Source organism: Marmota flaviventris, chromosome 3 (assembly GCF_047511675.1).
Source record: "Marmota flaviventris isolate mMarFla1 chromosome 3, mMarFla1.hap1, whole genome shotgun sequence".
Taxonomy (NCBI): domain Eukaryota; kingdom Metazoa; phylum Chordata; class Mammalia; order Rodentia; family Sciuridae; genus Marmota; species Marmota flaviventris.
Window position 1 is genome coordinate 37780902 of NC_092500.1, and position 21006 is coordinate 37801907.

At 35.0% G+C, this 21006-nt stretch overlaps 2 protein-coding genes across 10 annotated transcripts in view; one reads left to right on the forward strand and one right to left on the reverse strand.

Annotated features, from left to right (window-relative positions):
* Positions 1-3627, forward strand: part of Ppfia2 (PTPRF interacting protein alpha 2) — a 441295-nt gene extending 437668 nt beyond the window's left edge. For 5 of the 8 annotated variants that reach the window (XM_027927999.3, XM_027928001.2, XM_071609154.1 and 2 more), the window contains 2 exons: positions 126-285; positions 1478-1536. In XM_027927999.3, the coding sequence (XP_027783800.1) occupies positions 126-285; positions 1478-1536 (219 nt within the window). Of the gene's footprint in view, positions 1-125; positions 286-1477; positions 1537-3598 lie in introns of those variants that run through there. The other 3 variants (XM_027928005.3, XM_027928009.3, XM_027928214.3) reach the window with 1 other exon arrangement.
* A 3056-nt stretch (positions 3628-6683) lies between these two features.
* Acss3 (acyl-CoA synthetase short chain family member 3) overlaps positions 6684-21006 on the reverse strand; it is a 176603-nt gene continuing 162280 nt past the window's right edge. For both annotated transcript variants that reach the window (XM_071609157.1, XM_027929264.2), the window contains 3 exons: positions 9908-10007; positions 9644-9819; positions 6684-8503 (listed from right to left, as the gene is read on the reverse strand). In XM_071609157.1, coding sequence (XP_071465258.1) covers positions 8435-8503; positions 9644-9819; positions 9908-10007 — 345 coding nt within the window. In that variant the 3' untranslated portion in view covers positions 6684-8434. The remainder of the gene's footprint in view (positions 8504-9643; positions 9820-9907; positions 10008-21006) is intronic.

A 21006-nucleotide genomic window follows, 5' to 3' on the forward strand; every position in this document is an offset into this window, starting at 1 on the left:
ATTCCATTTGTATACTCCATGGACTGAGTACAAGTAGTCTGTTACATGTTTCTAGGCACACAGTTTCATGTACCTGGACTAGTTGCTTGTTTTCATAACAGCACTTTCTGACTCTGTACCTGCAGACTGATGACAAGAATTTTAGACGTGGCTCAACCTGGAGAAGGCAGTTTCCTCCTCGTGAAGTACATGGAATCAGCATGATGCCTGGATCCTCAGAAACCTTGCCAGCTGGATTTAGGTTGACCACAACATCGGGGCAGTCGAGGAAAATGGCCACGGATGGTACGGATGGTACAGTAGCTTTGTATTTTGGCTTGTAAAGTTAAATGCTCGTTTAGCAAAAGCAAGTGTAATTCTCTAACCTCGCATAGCTTTGTGGAATTAATTCTTTTCTTGAGTTGGTTTGCTCTGCTTGAAATTTACTTTGCTTTCATCAAAAGCCAGACATTTTGTAAACTGCTAATGCATGAACTCATGGCACTTTATTCATATTTTAAAAATAATTTATAGCATCCTAAAAAGACTGACATTGGCTAATGTTCACTCTAGGAAGCATAAAAGACATCTGCATGACTTGTGTTTCTTTACTCTTCCATTCCAAAAGCAAATAATTTGTTTAAGGTAGAGATTGGATTTGGACATGGTAAATGGCAATTAACCCCACTGAAACCTTGCATGTTTAAATACTGCAAGTTTTGTCATATTAGAATCCAGAGCATCAGAATTTTTACCTCTGACCAAGGCCAGAGGCCTTAAATAAACCAGAACAGTCATGAGAAGAGAATTAAACACAAAGCCAACAGTAATGTCCCAATAGAATTTCCTTCGGTGGACATTAGACTTTTGCTATATAAGGAAAACAGTCATTCTGGAGAGACAACAGTGAAATTGTAGTCGCAAAATGATTTCTGTTTGTTAAACATCAAAGAAAAATATTATAAAAATATTATCTCTTTATTAATCACTGAGAATCATTATTTCTCTTCAAGGTCACAGCTTAAAAATTAGTTTCAGCATAAACTATGGTCTTCTCATTTCTTATATCTAATTAATATCTTCACATTTTTAATATCTTATTAATATTGTGGAACATGATAGCAAAATTCATGTGGAATTTAGCATGATTAAAATTAGCATAGAAGTTCCTCAATACTTGGAGAAAAACACAATTCACCATGCTGAATTCTCTGAGCCACTTCCACAACCAAAACAGAAGCACCCTGGGGAGCTGTCTTGTTAAGATTTCTTCTAAGGAGGAATACATGACCACTGGAAAGTTCCATAAATTACATTGGGATACATTTCCATTAGCAACTGGGTCTAGAGAAGAGGAATGTGAGTGGCTTACATCTGAAACAAAGAAGGTCTGCTAATATGTTCAGTATCCCTTTAGGCAGAGAAAAGAAATCTTTCTCATCTGAAATCTCGTACTCAATCATCCAAGAACCTCTAAAGCCCTTTTCTCCATTTGCAGTTGCTTCATCAAGACTGCAGAGGTTAGACAACTCCACTGTTCGCACATACTCATGTTGACAAGCCACTCAAAGGAGGCAGCACTGACCTGCTGTGAGTAGTTTCCCTTTGGCTGACAAACCAGCAAAAGAAAAAAAAAAAAATGGAACCTACATAGACTAGTAAATAGGCGCTGTGCCTTTTGGTATGGCCTAGCAGTACAGAGGTGAGATAACCCCTTTGAACTGATAGAGGGGGGAAAGGAATCTTCTTTTTAACTCTTAGTTTGGTATTTCCTATCACCACCTGTCTGCTATGGTTGAAAGGTCTGTCTGTTGGAGGCCTATCAGTTAGTTATTACACTCGACTGGTGGTTAACCGTAATGTTTTCTACTTTTCAGAAGGATTTTGAACTGATTCCCATAGCATTTTATTAATAAGATTTTGGCACTTAAAATTTAAACATTTTAAGTGACTATTTTATAATAAGGCAGCCAAAGTAGGCAGATGGGAATTTAAGCAAGTTCTTAAGAGTCACATAGTGGCAGAGAGAGGAAAATGACTTAGAAGTGTTAAAACAAAAGTAGAAACTGAAAACTTTGAACTCTCAATATGTTGCTTTTCAGTGGTGTGATTTATATTTGTTGAAGACAAGTATGAATTTTATTAAATACTTGGAGCCTATAAGATTGGACTAAAATGAAATTAATTTATAAGAATGGAAGATAGAAACAGCCACAAACCTTGTTGTATAACCATAATATGTAGTGTATTTGTGTTTAGATAAATACCAGATGAAACTACTTCCAAATCCACACAAAAGGGCACTTTATTGAAAAATAATTTTATAACAAAAACCATATTTTCCTAGTGTCAAATGTTCACATATTATTTTGACCTAAAACACAGCTTTATCGAAATACTCTAGAATTTTCAATGAATTAATATTTTGGAAAAAAAAAAAAACCTTTTGAAAGCAATATTTAGAATGAAATGTGTGCCCAGGGGTGGGACAGGAAGCAGTAGTAGGTACCAGCAGCTCACCTTGTGGTGTTAATTCACTGCTCTAACCCAAAAGCTCCACAATCAGCTGGGCTCTTGGGCCCAACATGGAGCTGATATGCTGCTTTATTTGAATCACTATTTGAAACCAATAAAACAAAAAACATCCAGATAAGAAGTTTAATTTCAGAAAGTACAACCATACCATTAAAATCTTAATTATGGCATACAATTTGGCATATAATTAGGCATGATCTAAAGTATATAATAATTTGGCTGAACAAAAGGCTTTCCAAAATACTGTTTATAATTGATTCTACATGCAATAATTTCCTCAGGAATCGAATATTTCATTAATTCACAAATGACTATTTAGTATGTTCAATAGTGCTTGCTTCTCAGCTCTTGACTGATGGGTAGAATTACTTTTTAACTATTTGCAATGTGTTTTCTTTCTTTTTTTTTTTTTGTGCATGGCATTCTGGTTCACATTTCCTACTTTCTTCCATTAAGTGGGATATAATGGTATTTATTTACAACTAGTAAATCCAGAACAATCGATTTTATTTTGGTGAAACAGCACCTTTGTTATAATTCAGACCATACTATTTACTGTTTCTTTTGTTTCAGTAAGAATAATTGTGAGCATTTCTTAAGCATATTATGGCTAGGAAGAAACTTTGATGCCATACCACTGTCACAGAGCCTTGAAATCATGTTGTGCCTATCATCATTATGTTTTCATCACAATTAAACAAAATAATCTTTTTAAGAGCTCTAAAATATATGAACTAGAAAATATAAATCTCTTCCATTGAATAGGTCAACTGAACCCAGTGCATAATTAGCATGCTGTCAAATTTCAGAAGGCATGCTGACATTTTATGTGACTTCCTTTGTTTATGTTACTTCTATAGTTTCCCCAAAGTTGAGCAAATCCTACTATTTTAGTTCCTTGCACAAAAGTGGACAAGATCACTTGATACTGATGTCCACTATGGTTTAGGTCTTAGATGATGTTCTTTCCATTACATGGTAGGACAGGTGTGGGCAGGATACATGGATGTGCATCAGAGTAGGGAACTGGATTCACCAGGCCAGGACCTTTCAGTGAACTAACCCTGTTCATTACATATTTTAGATGTCGTGTTTTCAGTCTACTCTACCTAAAGTGCATCTAAAGTACTCCACCATCTAAGAAGATGAGCAGTGAAACCTCTGTGAAGACCGAATTCGAAGGAAATAATGACAGTCGTGATTTATTAAAAATAAAATGTGATTCCGGGGGTTATCAGATATCAAATTTGATTAGTTTACTACAATTGTGATAAAATGCTTAAGTCATTTGAATAAGAAGCATCATCCACATCATAAATTCTGTACAACAGATGCTTTTATGAAATGGAGCCACTTGTTTTTCATGTTGTAATATACTAGGCATTTATGTATTACTGTGTATTTCTTTTTAAATGTGTAAGTCTTATGTAAATGGATATAAATATGATTTTTTAAAAAATAAAATATATGGTTCATGGAGTCTTGAGTGCAAACATTTGACAATTCCAAGTACTGTTTGTATTTTACCATTTCACCATTTTTACAGTTTTTGAATTGTAACAAGTCAAATCAATATGTTTCCTCGAAGCATGTTTCATGCTTCAACATGTTTCTCCTTCAAGTCTGTTAATCCTTAAAGCTGAATACCTGCCTCTGATCATGTAAAAAAGAATGATTTAACCTGGAACTGGAGCCAAAAATGACCTTTAATGGCAATCAGGGATGTCCTTATCTCTAGAAATAGCACTGTGATGGCTTGATCTCCTTTTCAATACAAAACAAAGCCAAACTGTTTACAAGAGTCAAAAGCAATTATTTAAACAAATTTATATTAAAAAAAAATCTTCTCTTGTTACCTGTGGACCAAGAAAAAACAAAACAAAACAAAAAAAAAAAAAAAAAAAAACCACTTCTTTCCTAATAAACACATGTTCATTAAAATACCTTGAACCGTCAGCCCACACTGGACAGTGAATGTCAACCACAGCAGAGACTGAGGCTCATTTCCACTGGAAAAACAGAACCCAGATACCCTTCCTTTTTGTCAATGGAACAGAGCATTTGCCAGACTCATGACTAATGTTATAAGCTTTTAGCCAACATGGCCTTCTTGTGACTTCCCTGAAGTCAGTTTTATCAGAGGAAATAAACAAAAGGCAGAATGGTTACATATATAGTGTATAAAAAGTATAGAGGAGTAATCTCTTCCCTGTGGCTTTATTTGGTGGTGTTATTGTTGTTTATTCTTTGTTTATATGGAAGATTTCAAAGTAAAATCTATTTAATAATACCATTTATCTAATTGCTAATTTTCTGCTGCTTGATCTTATTAAGCGCAAGACCTGTCATTAGTAATTTCTTTTTGTACTTTAATTTGCTGTTTGCACGTACATTACATTTGTTTTGATGTCTATTTTTGTTTAACAGATACAGTCAAAAGGTAATGGTAACAGAAACCCTCTCCATTGTCAATAAAAAAAAATACTTCCAGTTCTCTGTTTAAGCTTTATTTTCTAGTAACATAAAATTTGACAATTTATTTGAATTATAATGGATATCACTCTTTCAGTTACTCTCAAATATTTAACTTCAAAAGTAAGTCCGCCACTAGAGGGAGTACTAAACTAGCTTATGGACATGATTTTAAATTTTCTTAAAATGCTGGTTGACCAAAAAACAAAGTAAAATATCTAAACTCATCTAAAAATGGGGAACTTGATTCATAAAAATGAAATGTGATATACATGCTATGATATTCAAATATTAGATATAGATTTGCATTTACTCTTATACACCATTGTGATAGCTTTCACTCCAAAGAAATACCTGCAAAATGAATTTATAAAGGGAAAAAAAAAATTTTTTTCAGTTCACAGTTTTGGAGGCTCCAGTCCAAGATTTGGCAGAGCCATTGCTTTGGGCCTCTGGTGGGTATGCCGGATGGCACCTTTGGTGCATGTGGAAGAACAAACAGCTCACCTCAAGGTCAGGAAGCAAATGAGAGAGGGGGAAACAGTTGGGTCCCTGCAGCCCTCTTTGTGGTCATGCTCCCCACTCATGACCTAAGGACCTCACACAAAGCTCCTCCTCCCAAAGGTGCACACCAATTTCCAAGATACCACCCTGGGGACCACACCTTTAACACACAAGTCTTTGGGGGACACTCAGTATCCAAATTGGAGCAACTAGTCAGTTTCTTCTTTTTAGAGATCAGGTAAGATATATTAGTCATTTATAACAAACCCTAACATATATTGATGCCAAATCCAGCTACTTCTCTCAAAAAAAAAGTATAAAATAAGCTGCAATTTATAAGATAACATTCTGCCAGATTCTAAAACCATTTAAAGGATTGACCTTAGAAATTCGGTGTTCTTTTGTGACACCAAACATTGTGAATTCCAACATTTCAAATGATCAAATCAGAACCTTTCAAATACAATTTGATATTAACAAAACTTCTTTTTAAAAGGTAAGGCAGGTCTCATTTGGTTACATTTAATATATTTTCATGAGAAAAATAATTAATTGTGAAACATTTTTCTATAGATTTTGAAAAATTTATTTTGATTTTTCTAATTTCTTATAGTATAAAGTGTCAGGAAAAGACCAAAAGTAGATCATGCAGAATTTATTTTACCAAATATAAGTATGATTGCATTTTTTTAGTAACATTAAGTTAGTGTATTTAAAAGTACATTTAATTCACAATATTTTAGGTTCTATGTAGTGAAAGAGTTTTGTGGTCAAGTATTAAACTAGAAAATTCCTTTATTTTCCTCCCAAATTATAAGAAGTCTGATGACTTGAGTATATTCTTATTGACCAATTTTTAATCACATGAATGTAATAGTACTTTCTCTGACCCTGCAAATGGGATAAATTTTCTCAACGAGAAATAACTACTTCCTTTGGTCTTATGCACTGTTTTCCATACCCATTTAACTAGAAAATAAACCAAGTCTTCTTGCTGAAATGTCCCTTCACATTTGGTTGCCAGGAAAAATGTACAGGAAAACAACAACAACAACAAAAGTAAACTTTACACAATTCTTGGACCTGCCAGAGTTTGTAACTTGCTAATGAACAATGATACACCTTCAGTTAAAGAATTTGCTATTTCAAGTTAACTGACTCATGTGAAAAAAATAAGGAAATACATTTTAATGCTGATATTAAAAATAGTTTATTTATAAGTACTACAGTTGTGATAATTGATAAAATGCATCCAATAGAAAAGATATTTCAAAGAACTCAGCAGCTTCAAGTTATTAAATGTCTATATAGTTAGTTTAATCCTGGATACTAAAGTAATTAAAGTCATATATACTTTTCAGGACTAACAATCAAGAAGGGAGTTGAAGCAAATAGGAATTTCCTTTGAGAAGCCATTTATTTTTTAACATACAGTCCAAAAGGAGCTAACATTTTCATAATGTTTTTATATAGGTTGTAAATAAACTTTACAACACAAACAATAAACCCTCATCTATTATATCTCACGTATATTTCATTTACCTGGACTATTATGTTAGAAAGATCTGCTCTTAATAACAATGTTTCCAAAGGACTGAAAAATTGAGAAATACTTTGAGAAACTTCCAAGATTCACTGGGCATGGTACATGTTTTGTGATTAAATGTATTCTTTGATAACTGATGCATGTAGAACCCTAAGTAAACAAAATAGCGAATCATCTATTTTTATCTATTGATTGGTACATTACTGTAAACTTACTAAAGACTCCTTTTCAAATTCTTTTTAAAAGGATTAATAATTTTATAGAAGTCTAGAAGGAGAGACGTGTTTGGGCATAATAATTTTCAAATGAATTATTTATTTAAGAATTAGAATTTTCACATGAAACAATGGATTTTTGATTTCTTTTAAAAATCAGAGGTTCTTACAATAGGGGATCTTTTTCCCTCCTGGGCCATATTCTGCTGGGACTGGGTAGAGGCTGTTCCCTTGATGGAACAGATGCTCTCCAGTCTCCACCAAGCCTTATTTTCCTGAAACGTGAGATAAATGGCTCAAACACACATGAAAAGATCACTGGTGTTATAGTAACTCCTTGAAAAGTCCCTTGATCTTTAACTTATTGAAAAAGCCTTTCGAATTCTTCTTTAAGAGTTTTCTTTGCCACTCTACTCCATTTGTATATCATTTCCTTGATTCCATAGGAAATTGGAGTCATTAAAAAGTATACAGTCAAGTAAGCACCTGAGACATGAGTGGGACTTCTCAGGAGGCCTCAGCTCCATGATGAGAAGATGGGACGGAATGACTCTAGGGTCTCTGCCAGACCTGTGACTTCTTTTGCCGAACTGAAAGATGAGCTGAAGGCAGGGCTAATATCCCTGGCCACCCTCCTTCCCTGGAGACTCATGTGGCTAGACAGGTCCTCCTACCTAGATAAAATTTGTCCATCTGGATGACTACCTAAAATTCCCCGTTCATCTTATTTCATTTAACACAATGTGAGTATCTGAAGAATATTAGGACATATTCAAAATTTCTATAAGAAAAAAATTATTTTCTAACCTTGACTTGAATATTTGAATGTAGATCAAAGCTGTGGATTTTTAACTTCAGGAATTATCTATATGAGAGGCATATTCAGTTCATGTGTTTTGGGGGAGTACAACTTTTAAAAAATCATAGAATACATAGATTTTTCTAAAAGTGCTAGACAGCACATGATGAGCCATTTTACAGGCAACTGACAATGATATCAGTTGTGTCAAATCAAACAGAAGGTACAGATTTTTTCACTCGTCTTGCTTAGACCACTTTAGACCAAGCTTTACAATTCACATTTCAACTGGCAAGTAATTTCTATTTAAATATTCATTTCTGGAAAACAGCTCAAATAATACCAACTAGACTATTAATTCAAAGTTGGAAAACAAAAAAAATGTCATGATGCCTGCTTTAGCACTTCTTCTATGTGCCCAAAAATGCTGGGGTCTTCAATTGTAGGAGTTACCTAGAAAGAAATTCAGTGTCAGAGAAACGCTCTTCCTTGAACCCTTTTAATGATCTTTATAATGAAAACAATTATATGCAGTGTTGTATTTCTATATAATCTTAAATTATAACGCTTCTGTTAAAAATATACAAGTGAGAAACTTTGGACTTGATATTTAAAAATGTATGTATAGTCTTTGGGAGTAACAAAATAAATGGTTTAATTAGCAAAACTATTGGTCCTAGGATGGTACTTTCTCTGGAGTTCCTTTTCAGAGCCTTTCTGTATATTTCCATAGGGAGTTTTATTTTTTTTTTCTTTTTGACATTTATTCATGCAAGTACACCTTACTGCTGCATTGGCTTTAATTAGATATTATTGATAAAAATATGTGTACTTGTGTACAAGTAATGTGCATACAGATTTAAAGACTATATCAGTCTAAAGATTCCTAAAATAATTTTCCCTTCAAATAGAAGACATAATTAGGACATACATCAATTAGAAAGTTTTTTTTTTCATTTTAATTGACTTTAATGATTATTGCTCATCTGCAAGGATTAATATTGCATTCATTAAAAATCATTCAATACAAAATGAACTTTTTCCTCCCAAGTTGCTCTCCACATGCTCCCTCTGATGCCAGACATTTTCCACAGTGTCCTTTGTTACATGGCTTGACAGAGACGGAGCCCTTACCTATTATTCCTATGGACACAGTAATAGCTATGGGATCAGAGGGCCGACCAATTAAAAAGTTTTAAGCATCTCTTACCAGCCTCAAATATTTTGCTTTCTCATTCACTAATAACCATTAATGGCTGGAATGAAGGAAAATGTACTTTAAATTCAACATGATCCAGTTTCTACAAGTATGTTTGAATTTAACTAACATAATAACTGATAGAAAAATATTTTCACATGGATTCCTATAATCAAAGCATATGATTTTAATTAATCTGCCTTTCTTGCTCAAACCCTCATTCCTACAGAGAGGAAATATGCGGTTTCCCTTTTAATATATTTTTAAAAGTCAGTCTAGTATGTTTTCTATGGATACAATTCATGCCGGAGAACATTTTTAAAGAGTTTTGCTGATGCCAAAGAAATGGTGAAAAACATTTCAGAGCTCAGACTTAAACATCCTTGGTCACTTACCTTATAAGGCTTGCCATTGACGAGGGCAGATAGAGTAGATCGCGGAATTTTTCCAGATCTGGTTTTGGGTAACTGTTTGACAAACACTGCATTTCGAAAAGCAGCCACAGGGCCAATGCTCTGTCTAACATGTTTCACAATTTCTTCCAGAACTTGTTCCTCTGTTGCATTTATGTCTAGGGAGGAGTTTGAGATAGTAAATGCAGAATTAACCTGAGTTCATCATTCAGGCCCAAACAACCAGGAAGGACAAAGGTGCCTCACCTTTCTTCAACACACAGAGTGCAAAGGGGACATGACCTTTCAGAGGGTCTTCCTTGCCAACCACAGCACAGTCTGCCACAGTACCATGGGAAAGAACAGACTGCAATGATAAAAGATAATCTCAGAATATATATATATGTGCATATATATGTATACATAATTTTAACATAGAAAAAAAAGTAAATGTCAGAGAACCCCAAAATCCATAGCTGACTGCCTGAAAATCTACTGCAAAGTCACATCATTATTACTGAGGTTAGGAAGCCTATGGTAGTTACTAAAGGCTGACAGTAATTAAAATAAATTGTTTAGCTTACCTGGAAAGGAAGGGAATTGTTTCTTCATCTTAATTTTTTATTAATGAGGTCAGAGAAAATTTGCCTTGGAAACCACACGTCAACAAAGTACAACAGGCCTCCTCAAACAGGGGGCCTCGTGGTGATATGATGTTGATGTGGACAACTTTTAAAAGAATCCAGGTCAAACAAGGAATTCAGTGTACAATGACCAGAACATTCCATTCCCCAAGTGGCCACTCAATAAGAAAGGATTTTTCCGGGATTTGAAAGAAGAGGCTGGGCATGAAAGACGTCCCCACACCAGATAAACATCACCGATGAGAAGCCATGTGGCTTACCCTCAGCTCTCAAGGCCTTGCTCAGCAGAGTCACTATCAAGAATCCTAGGAATCCAGAGATAACCACATGAAATACAGATGCTTAAGGTCAGAAAAAATTCTGCTGTCATGGGATTTTTAAAATGCATATTCAAAAAATCCTCTTCTGAGGGATTACTTTATATTGCAGTGTTTTCAAATGTCTAATGGCTAGAGAGAACAGCAACAAACTTGATTCCAGCAGTTCACTCAGCAGTCTTTCTTCTTTCTTCTATTTATTCTTTCAACAAATATTTACTGAATGTCCCTGGTGTTGTAGAACTACTGTACTAGGTTCAGTAGAGAGAAAGAATAGACAGAGTATCACTTCATGGTATTTAAGTCTTATAGGGAAGACAGATATTAATACACACTCATGAATATTTATCTTTCATGAAGGTTTAAATACAAAGTGGTGAATTGAGCTGCTATAAACTGATGTGGCTGTGTCACTGTAGTAAGCCGATTTTAACTCCTTTGGATATATACTGAGGAGTGGTATAACTGGGTCAAAGGGTGGTTCTATTCCTAGTTTTGTGTCGAATCACCATAAAGCTTTCCAGAGTGGTTGCACCTATTGGCAGTCCCACTAGCAATGTATGAGTGTCCCTTTGTCTCCCACATCCTTGCAAACATTTATTGTTACTTGTATTCTTTGTAAATGATTTGTTTATAAAAAATAAAGTCTCTCTGTATAATCCAAATATATACACACATTATATATACATATATAATGTGTGTATATATACATATATAATGTGTGTATATATACGTATGTGTATATATAAAGAGAGAGAAAGAGAGAGGCGGGGGGAAAGAGTGTGAATGTAAGGGTTCTAGGGAAGTAATTTAGGTTTTATGTGTGAAATATAGTAAAAGCAGTGAACTTCACACAGGCTGTTGACCTCAAAGAAGTCTTCCATTAGGAAATGACAATGAGCAGATCTGAAGAACGAGCAGATATTGATTAGGCAAGGGGAGGGGGTGAAGAGGCAAGACCCAAAATTACACTTGTGCCCTTCAGACCTGAGGGAGACCGGCATGGCTGGAAGGCAGAATGAGAATGGTACAGAAGAGATGGGGCTGCAGAGGTGGATGGGAGCCATGCCAAGGACTTAGTCCAACCATTCATTGCTTCAGCAACACTGGGAGGTGGGCAATAAAGCACTTCTAGGAGTTGAGGAAAAGATGCAAGATCAGAATGAATTTTATAAATACACTTTATTTGTTTAGAGTATTTTTAGATTTATAGTGAACTGAACAGAAAAAAGAGAATTCCCATACCATCTCCATTGTTACGTACATGGAGCCTCCCCCAAGAATCTGCCCAGTATGGTACATTCATTATAACTAATGAACTAACACTGACACATCATTATTACCCTGGTCCATAGTTTCTATATGGTTCACTTTTCTTGTGTGTTCTATAGGTTCTGACAAATATGTAAGGCATAGTCCACCATTGTCATATCATACACTATAAATTCACTGCTCTTAAAACTCTCTGTGCTTTGCCTGTTCATCTTTACCTTTACCCTGGCAACAATGACCCTTTTACTGTCTCCAAAGTCATTTTTCACCATGTCAGAGTTAAAATCATACAACATGTCGACTTTTCAGATTGGCTCCTTTCACTTTAGAGTGGGTTTTGGAAACAATAAATAAATAAACACTTACTTTGATTTCAGTGTAGAAAATAGAGGATTGTTGATGGTGGGTGTCGCAATTTATGCCAGACAATCACCTGAGAGACTCCTGTGGTGGATGCAGGTTATGGTAGTGAGTGTCAAGAAGTTTTCTTTATAAGTACATTGGGAAAAAAATGTGATGACAAATAGGATGTGGGCCATTCTTATTTTGTGGCTTGAGCAGCTGGCTGGCTGGTGGTACCAATTGCTAAACCAGAAAAGGCTAGTAAGGACTAGGCTTAGGAGGAAAGATCATGTATTGTCTTAGAAATTTCCCACTAAAGAGGTACTTTTAAGACAACAGACAGTTAGATATAGGGATGGAGGACTGGTTTAATGTGCAGATCTCATTTAGATGTCATTCATGTATAGATGTTAAGGGAAGCTATTGACTTGAATGAGATCATTTAGGGAGAAAGTAATGAAAAGAAAAACTAAATGTCTTAAGGAACTCCACCATCTAATGGCCTTATGAAAAAGAAACAATTGTTCAAGTAGATTAACAAGACACATCCAGAGAGATGAGGGAAAGGAAAATCTGGGACACCCCACTTTCAAGTCCCAAACTTTGCATGAAGATCGTTAATTAATTAAGCTGAATTGAAAATGAGGTTTCTCTGAAATCCTGGAAGACTAAATGAACTTCCAGAATGGTTAGCAAAAAACTATGTACTACTTCACACTGCCTCCCCCCAAAACATACAGATCAATCTTACTCCTCCCAGTTGTAAGCATCCAGTTCAAAGTACCAGATCCTTAGTATTTCCATTCGTGAAGCTTTTAAGTCCTACAGTGCTGAGGATAGCGCATGTTGAATAACTGATTTCTGTAACATTTGTTTTATCTTATTTGCTGATATAAAGATGATCATTTTCTCTTTGCTGCTGTCTAAAAAGCTACCTACTGCTGAATGCACACTGTGCAGACTATGCAGAACCACAATCTCCCATTGCTACTATTTGGGCTGTCAAAATGCTCCCAGCAGCTTTCTTATTTGTTACAATATTATGTACCTTTAAAGTGCAATTATTGAGAATAGAGAGAAAAATTTTACTGCCAGATATTTGTTTTGGTAGTTAACTATAGTTGGTTGCCAGTCATGAAAAAGATTATTTTCTCCACAGCAGATAAGATATAGGCTTGGTAAGCTAGATCTTCTAATTATGACTTAGCAGACTCTAAATGAATAAACAGTAACTATTCTACCTGGCTAACTAGAATTTTAATTGTTTAAAGACACATTTATTCAAATGTTCATTAGCATCATAAATCTTTGTTCCTGAATTTCTAGAATGCCAAGGTAGAAATCTGTTCAAATCATTGAAAAAAAAAAAAAATCAGTCATTCAGAGATTTTGTCACTTAACCAGTATGACTATAACTTTAAACTGAATGTCAAAATTTCTAGTTTGTCACTTTTTCACCTTGTTATTTTAATTTTTTTCATGTTTCCATCTTTAGCATTAGGTCTTTTAGAAGTAGATGGGGGAAATCTTGATTTTTTTTTTTCTTTTGTGGCAGGTAATATTTTAAAACCAGAATTAATACACCACACAATTCCTTATAGTTTTGGTTACTCAGATAAATTCTTAAAAATCTGTGTGCAAGAACACTATTTTCAGAAATCTGCATCATTTCTAAATGAGGCACATTATTATAGTAGATAAAATACTGTATTGTTCTATCAGTTAAAAAGATACCATAAAGGAAGAGAGGCAATTTTTTGTGCTCAACCCACAAATAAAGTCTGCATGCAACATGAACTTTAACAACTGAGTCATTTAAAAGGAAAGCATCAAAATGTGTCTTGGCAATATCTGAGGGACAGAAGCCAACCAAATGTCTTCTAAGGGGAGCAAACAAAAGTCACATGCATGATTCAATCCATGTAGAGTCTATGAAGCATCTGTGATAAAATAGCAATTAAATACCTAAGAATGTAATATGTCTTAAAAGGTCAGTGTCTCACCACAAGTCAGTATATTCATGTCATGAAAATAGGTCTGGTAAGTGCCTTTCATTTTGTTTCTGGAGCATGGTGATTTTTGTATAGATTTTAATGGATTTACAATATTTCAAAGCCTCATTGGGCTAAACTACCTACAGTTTTCAATTGTGCTTTTAAGAATTTAAATTTTAGAAAAATTAGTTTAAATCAAGCACCCTCATTTGATACAAGGAATCACTTTGTGGTAGGAAGAGGAGGCTGCTTTTTCATTTCCTTTGACATTGGAGAAGTCTAGGGAACTATCAGAGGGAGTCCACATCTTCATCAATATTCACATCAGTACTCAGGAAATATTCTATAGTTTTACAGCTATTTAAATCCAGTAGGCACTTAATGCTGTGTGGAATTGTAATTGCAAGGGATCTTTCACTTTATGGAAATGTATTCAATCTTGAAGGAACCACTTCTAAAATAGCAAACAAAATAGCTAAGTTGGAAAACAGAAAGTGATGCTTTGGTCAGAACAGCCTTCAAATGGAAAAAAACTGTATATGAACACTGGCCTAGGTTTTCCATGAAGTATTTTAAATATCTCCAAGTTGCCAGGATAATTAATAGAATTATTAAACAAGCTGAAACTTAAGCTACAAATGAAAGAATGAAATAAGGGAGCCCAACTTTCTCCTGTAGATACCTTTGTAATGAAAAGTCCTTCCTGCAGCAGGGAAACCAGTGAACAAGAAGGATGACATTGGTTGCTGCTAATTTTGTCTCATAAGTCCCAGACGAACAGATTTCAGACACAATTTTCTTAAGAACTCCTTGAACTACCACCAAAATTTCCCAAGTGTCTAGCTGCTTGCTAGGCTTTCAAAGATTAATTAACTGTTAAAATAGATCTTATTACTCAAGAGTTACAGAAGGCCCTCACTTGTACTGGGATCTGCAAGAATAATGTCATCTCAAATTTACAAAAGGTATTCTAAGGCTCAATTTTCTAATGATAAGAACAGAAAAGAACATAAAGTATGCTGAAATATTATTTTGATGTAGTAAATTTAATGGAATATCTGCTTGATTTAGTGTTATGTAAGGTAATACCCTCATAAAATTCTTACTTGGGGGGAAACTAGAAAAACATAGGTATTTTTATCAGATGTAAAAACAACATTTCATTTTTTCCCCCAAAAAATGAAACTTTCAAAGAACTAAAGCCCTTTTGCTTAATTCAAGAAGTTAAAATGGAATCTGGCATTCACCACAGAGAACTCTGAAAATTAAATATTGATGTTTGGGCACTTAATAGGGTTGGTTACATAATCAGTATAAACATATCAGGCAATATTAAATATCAATTTACTAAGCAAATCTAGGAGGAGTTAGAGAAAACCTGGTAAAGAATACTCACTCTCTATAAGTTTCCCAATAAAGAGAAGTCAAACCTAATATGAATGAAATGATTGATTTCTTTATATTCAATAAAGAGTTAATTGTTTAATTCACGTAAAAAGAGTTGTTAAAGAGTTAAGGACTGAGAAACATCCTTATGTGTTGTAAATACTCCAAGACTCAGGAACAAAATTTCTGCTCAATGCCAATAATTCTGGCACATTTTCTTTATTTTCCGACTTTAACTGCCTACCTGGCTCATTTGAACTCCCACGTTACATGCAGTGAAGAGGGTGTCAGCAGAAACACATAAAAGTACAACATACATTTGAATAGGTTGACACTTCTCTTTGCATTCTAACAAGAAAAAAAGAAAACTAAGCATTTGGGTTGATAATAAGAACTATGCATATGTAATCTTCATTCTTTGATCAGCTGAGTCTTCCGAAAATGTTGGAGGTAATCTTCTAGAAGCAAGAAATTAAAATTCTAAGCAACCAGAATCACCTTTTGCCAACACTTACATGAGGCAAAAATTTCATTTTCAGGTTATCACAGAATACAGAGTCCTTTAAAAACAAGATACTACAAAAGCACACAAAGATCATATATTCCAAAACATTTTGTGAAATTCTTTTTTCTACTGAAAAAATATCACAATAACCAACACACACAAGGAAGAGGAGGTGAGGAGGAGGAGCCAGGATGACAAGGAGTACTGAGCCACTAAGTTACTCCTCCAGGTAGGTCAGGCCCCTAGGGAAAGTGACTATTTGAGAAGAGAAATAGAATCTTTAGCCTGCATACTCTGGTCCCACTGACTTGTTAATAATGCTACCTTAAACTTTTTCTTTCAGTAAATTGCAATTTATTTGCTCCATTCAGTTTAAACATTATTCTGGAGATTAGTTCCACCTTATGTTTTCCACTAATTTTTGTGGGAAAAAAAAATTAAATGTTGGGCTAAAATAACTATCCAAAGACTATCAAACTATCAGACCTTGAGAGAAAACCTGATGGTGAATTCCTTGTTTGTTTGGGAGTCTGGGGTTTTTGTTACTGTTGCTTATTTATTTGTTTATTTTGCCTGCTATATATTCTGGCCTGGTCCCTAGAGCAGCCCCAAACGTGGAACTGCCTATGAACAACAAAGGAAAAAAAAAAAAAAAACAAGCCAGCTATGCCTAGCCTGAGGCCCAGAAAAGGAGTCTTGTAGCTTTGAAATGGACTATCCTCCAGCTCCATTATGAACCCAGAAGAAGCAGTTCCCTGCCCCTCCACAAAGCATTGAGTCCCCAACCTGTCACCAGTGAATGTCAGCAAAGAAGCTGGGTTCACTCTCCTCCTCCTCGACTCTGCAGCAATCCTGTGGAATGGAACCCAGGGCACTCTTCCACCAAGAAAGAGCCTGGAAAGATTCAGTGCCACTTACCCTCCCAATCCACAGCATGGCTTATCCTACATCAGGACATGCCAGCAAAGACAAAAAGCTCTATCCTCTCCCCAGAGACACTAAGACCAGAGACACTGAAGGAGTGCCCCCTACAGTGTGAGAGCAAAGCCCCAACTGACTACCCTATAGACCAGTAGGGGGCATCCTGGGAATCAAAAGTGGAGAGAGACTTGCAGTTTGTGTCTTGCAAATAGGAGCTTATTGGTCACCATTCTATCTGACAACAAAGAGGAAGCCCCAACTAAAAACTAAAAATGTTTCTGAGATCTGCTGAAGAGTGGGGTCACAGGGCAAACTGCTGCTCCCCAAACTAGAGAGACTGAAAAATTAAGAGAATCACTCCTTCATGGCATAAAAACCTCCTCAGGAACAAGTAAGTGTCAGGGTGGGGGAAAAACCAGAACTGCAATTGATAAATTACTGGGGGCTCAGTGTGGACAAGTCTGAGAATTAAAAACAGCAGGAGCCTCCACACTTTGGGGGTTCCATATCCAGAAGCCCAAGTGAGTATCAGAGAAAAAAAATCTCCTCATACTTAAGACATGAGGTGGATAAAAGGAACTATGTTAAAATAATCCAGAACATTCTGTTCTTCTTAACAAGGTCTATCCTCAAAGAAACTGTTTGCCAGAACCTTGCCTGCTGGAATTTTACCAGAACCTAAATCACCTTGAGTAAAAAGAAATACTCAGCTCTGGCTCCCTCTAGCCACCCTGAACTATCTAAGGGGAAAAGAAACTGAGAAATACTACTAAGGTTCCCAGTCCAGGGACTCACTGAAAGACAAAAGAACTTTCTCCTCACCTCACACCTCACCACCACATTACTAACAGACACTGACTAGAATTCTTTGTACCTAGAACATCATGTTCATCTTTCAACAAAAAAATTGCAAAGCATATTAAAAGGCAATTTGAAGAAGATGAATGGGCATCAGCACCTGTCACATAAGGCAGGAATGTTGGAATTATCAGATCAGAAATTTTAAAAGCTATAATTACTATGCTGAGGCCTCTGCAAAGTCACAGAAATGGGACTTCTCAAGGTCCTTAGGGCTCACATCACATCACCTGTGCCCTGGATGGTGAATGTGCAGCTATAGGAGTTAAGGTTTATCCTGCTGTGCTTTGTTCTTGCTTTGATTTGATACCTGCTTATTCTTTTCCTATTCTTCTCTTTTAGAATAGGATTGTTTGTTCTGAACTATTGAGTTTTGGAAATTGTTTGAGTTTTGACTTTTATGAGGGCTATAGCTGAGTTTGCCTTGAGTCTCAGAATAGACTGTAGACTTGAACTTTGAAGCCATGCTACAACTTTTTAGAGTTTGGGGATTGTTGAAGGATGAACCGAGTGACTTTTGCATTGTGAGATGGACATGAACTTTTGGAGGCCCAGAGTAGAATGCTATAATTTGGGTATGAAATGTCCTTCAAAAAGGCTTGTGTATTAAAGGCTTGGTGCCTAGCTGTGGTGCTACAAGGAGGTAGAAGAGCCTTCTGGGGATGGGGTTTAGGAAAAGGTCTTAGATCCCTGGGGATGTGAACTTTAAGGAGATTATAGGATAGATTCTAGTCTCTTCCTCTTTCTGCATTTTGGGTGACATGAAGTGAACAGCTTTATCTATAATACTAAACTCCCTGCCACAATATGGGGGTTTCACCACAGACTGAAAGCAACAGGGCCAAGTGATCATGACCTGAAATCTCTGAAACTGTGAGTCAAAATAAACTTTTCCTCCTTTTAATTTCATTATCTCTATTTTATTACATCAATGGAAACTGATTGGCATAGGAGTTTAATGGAAAAAAAGTAGAAAACATTCAAGGATATATATATAATGTAAGCAAGCAAAGAGATGGAAATTTTGAAAAAAAATAATTTAAAAGAAGTGCTGAAATTAAAATAAATAAATAAACACTGTAGCAGAAATGAAGAAGAACTTTGATGAGTTCACTGTAGACTGGACATGGCTAAGCAAAGTATCTCTAAGTTTTATGATATCTCAGTAAAAATCTAAACTGGAAAGCAATAATAAAAAAAAGAATATCCAAAACATGTATAACAACTATAAATGATGTTACATAGGAATAATAGGAATATTAGAGGGATAAGAGAAAAAAGAACAGGAGCAATATTTAAAGTAATATTTGAAGCAAGAATGAGAATTATCCTCCAAATTAATGTCAGACACAAAACCACAAATCCATTAATCCCAAAAAACAATAAGCAGGGAAAATATCAGAAAACTACAAATAGGTGTCTCATATTAAATTTCAAAAAATAAGGAAAAAATTTTTAAAAAGCAAGGGAAAAAATCATACCTATAGAAGATCAAACATAAGAATCATACCCCTTCTTCTCAGCAGCCATGTAAACAAGAAGAAAGTGTAATGAAATATTTACATTGTTGGCAAGGAAAAAAAGGCATCACTCTAGAATTCTGTACCCTGTGAAATTTTCCCTCAGACATGGCGGACTTTCTCAAGAAAACAGAAATTGAGGCCATTTTTTTTCCCCCAGGAGACTTTCTTTGTAAGAAAGGTCAAAAGAAGTTCTTCAAAGACAAGGAAAATAATATGGATCAGAAATATGGATGAATAAAAGACAAAAATAAAGGAGAACATCATAAATGAATATATGAGAGTAAAATTAAAACTCTTATTTTGATTATTTTCAATTTATCTCATAGATAAAAGTTTATGTGAAATGATAATAGCAATAATATGTTTGTAGATATATGTGTATTATATATGCACATACATATACACACACACTTGTGCTTGCCTAGCATGTGTGAGGCTCTGAGTTCAACCGCTAGTTCCACAAAAAGAAAAAAGATAAAAATAAAAGTCATCTATTTTTGATCCAGAATACCTCATTTTCATATTCAGGGTAAAATTAACAAAGATGAACATTAAAAAAACAAAAATAACCCAATAAATATGGATAAGCACTTGGACAGAATTGAAAGGAAACATAAAAGCCAAAGCTAAAGCCAGGTGTGATGGTACATGCCTGTAATCTCAGCAGCTCAAGGGGCTGAGGCAGGAGGAGCACAAGTTCAAAGCCAGCCTCAGCAACTTAGTGAAGCTCTCAGTAAATTAGTGAGACACTATCTCAAAACAAAAAATAAAAAGGGCTGAGGAATGTCACTTAGTAGTTAAGCATCCCTGGTTTCAATCCCCACCCACTACCAAAAAAAAAAAGGAAAAAACAAAAGCTACAAAAAGTAATCAAAATAACTAAAAAGGAGGAAGAAAAGGGGAAATGTTATTAGAAGAAGAGGAAGAAGAAGAAATGAGAGACAATGATAAGCTGTAACATATGTGTGTGTATGTGTGTGTCAATAATTAATTTAAATGTAAATTGCCTAAAAACTCTAGTTAAAATATAGAGATGTCAGATTGGATAATCAAGTATACGCTGCCTACAAGAAACCTACATAAAGTATAGTTATCCAGATGGACTAAAAATGAAAGGACAGGAAAAGATAAATGATGCAATCATTATTCAAAAAAGATAGAATGACTGTAAGACTAGCACACAAAGCAGATTTCAGAACAGGGAATATTACCTTCGATAAAAAAATCAACATATAAAAACAAGAATGCATTTTAATGTGTAAGATTTGTCCCAGAAATACAACATTAGTTGAAAATTATTTGATGTAATTCACATGCCAGGCTTCAAAGACAAAGATAATCATGTCTAGACAGGTAGAAAAAGGACTTGATAAAATTCAACATTCATGACAAATTAGAAATAGAAGAAAATTTCCTCAGTTTGATAAAGGGCATCTACAGAAACACCTATAGTTAACTTCATTCTTAATCGTTAAGCATTGAATTTTACCCTAAGATAATGAACAAAATAAGACTATTTCTCTCACCACTCTTATTCAGGGCCACACTGCTAGTTTTAGCCAGTCCAAAAAGACAAGAAAAATAAGCATACATGAAAGGTATTC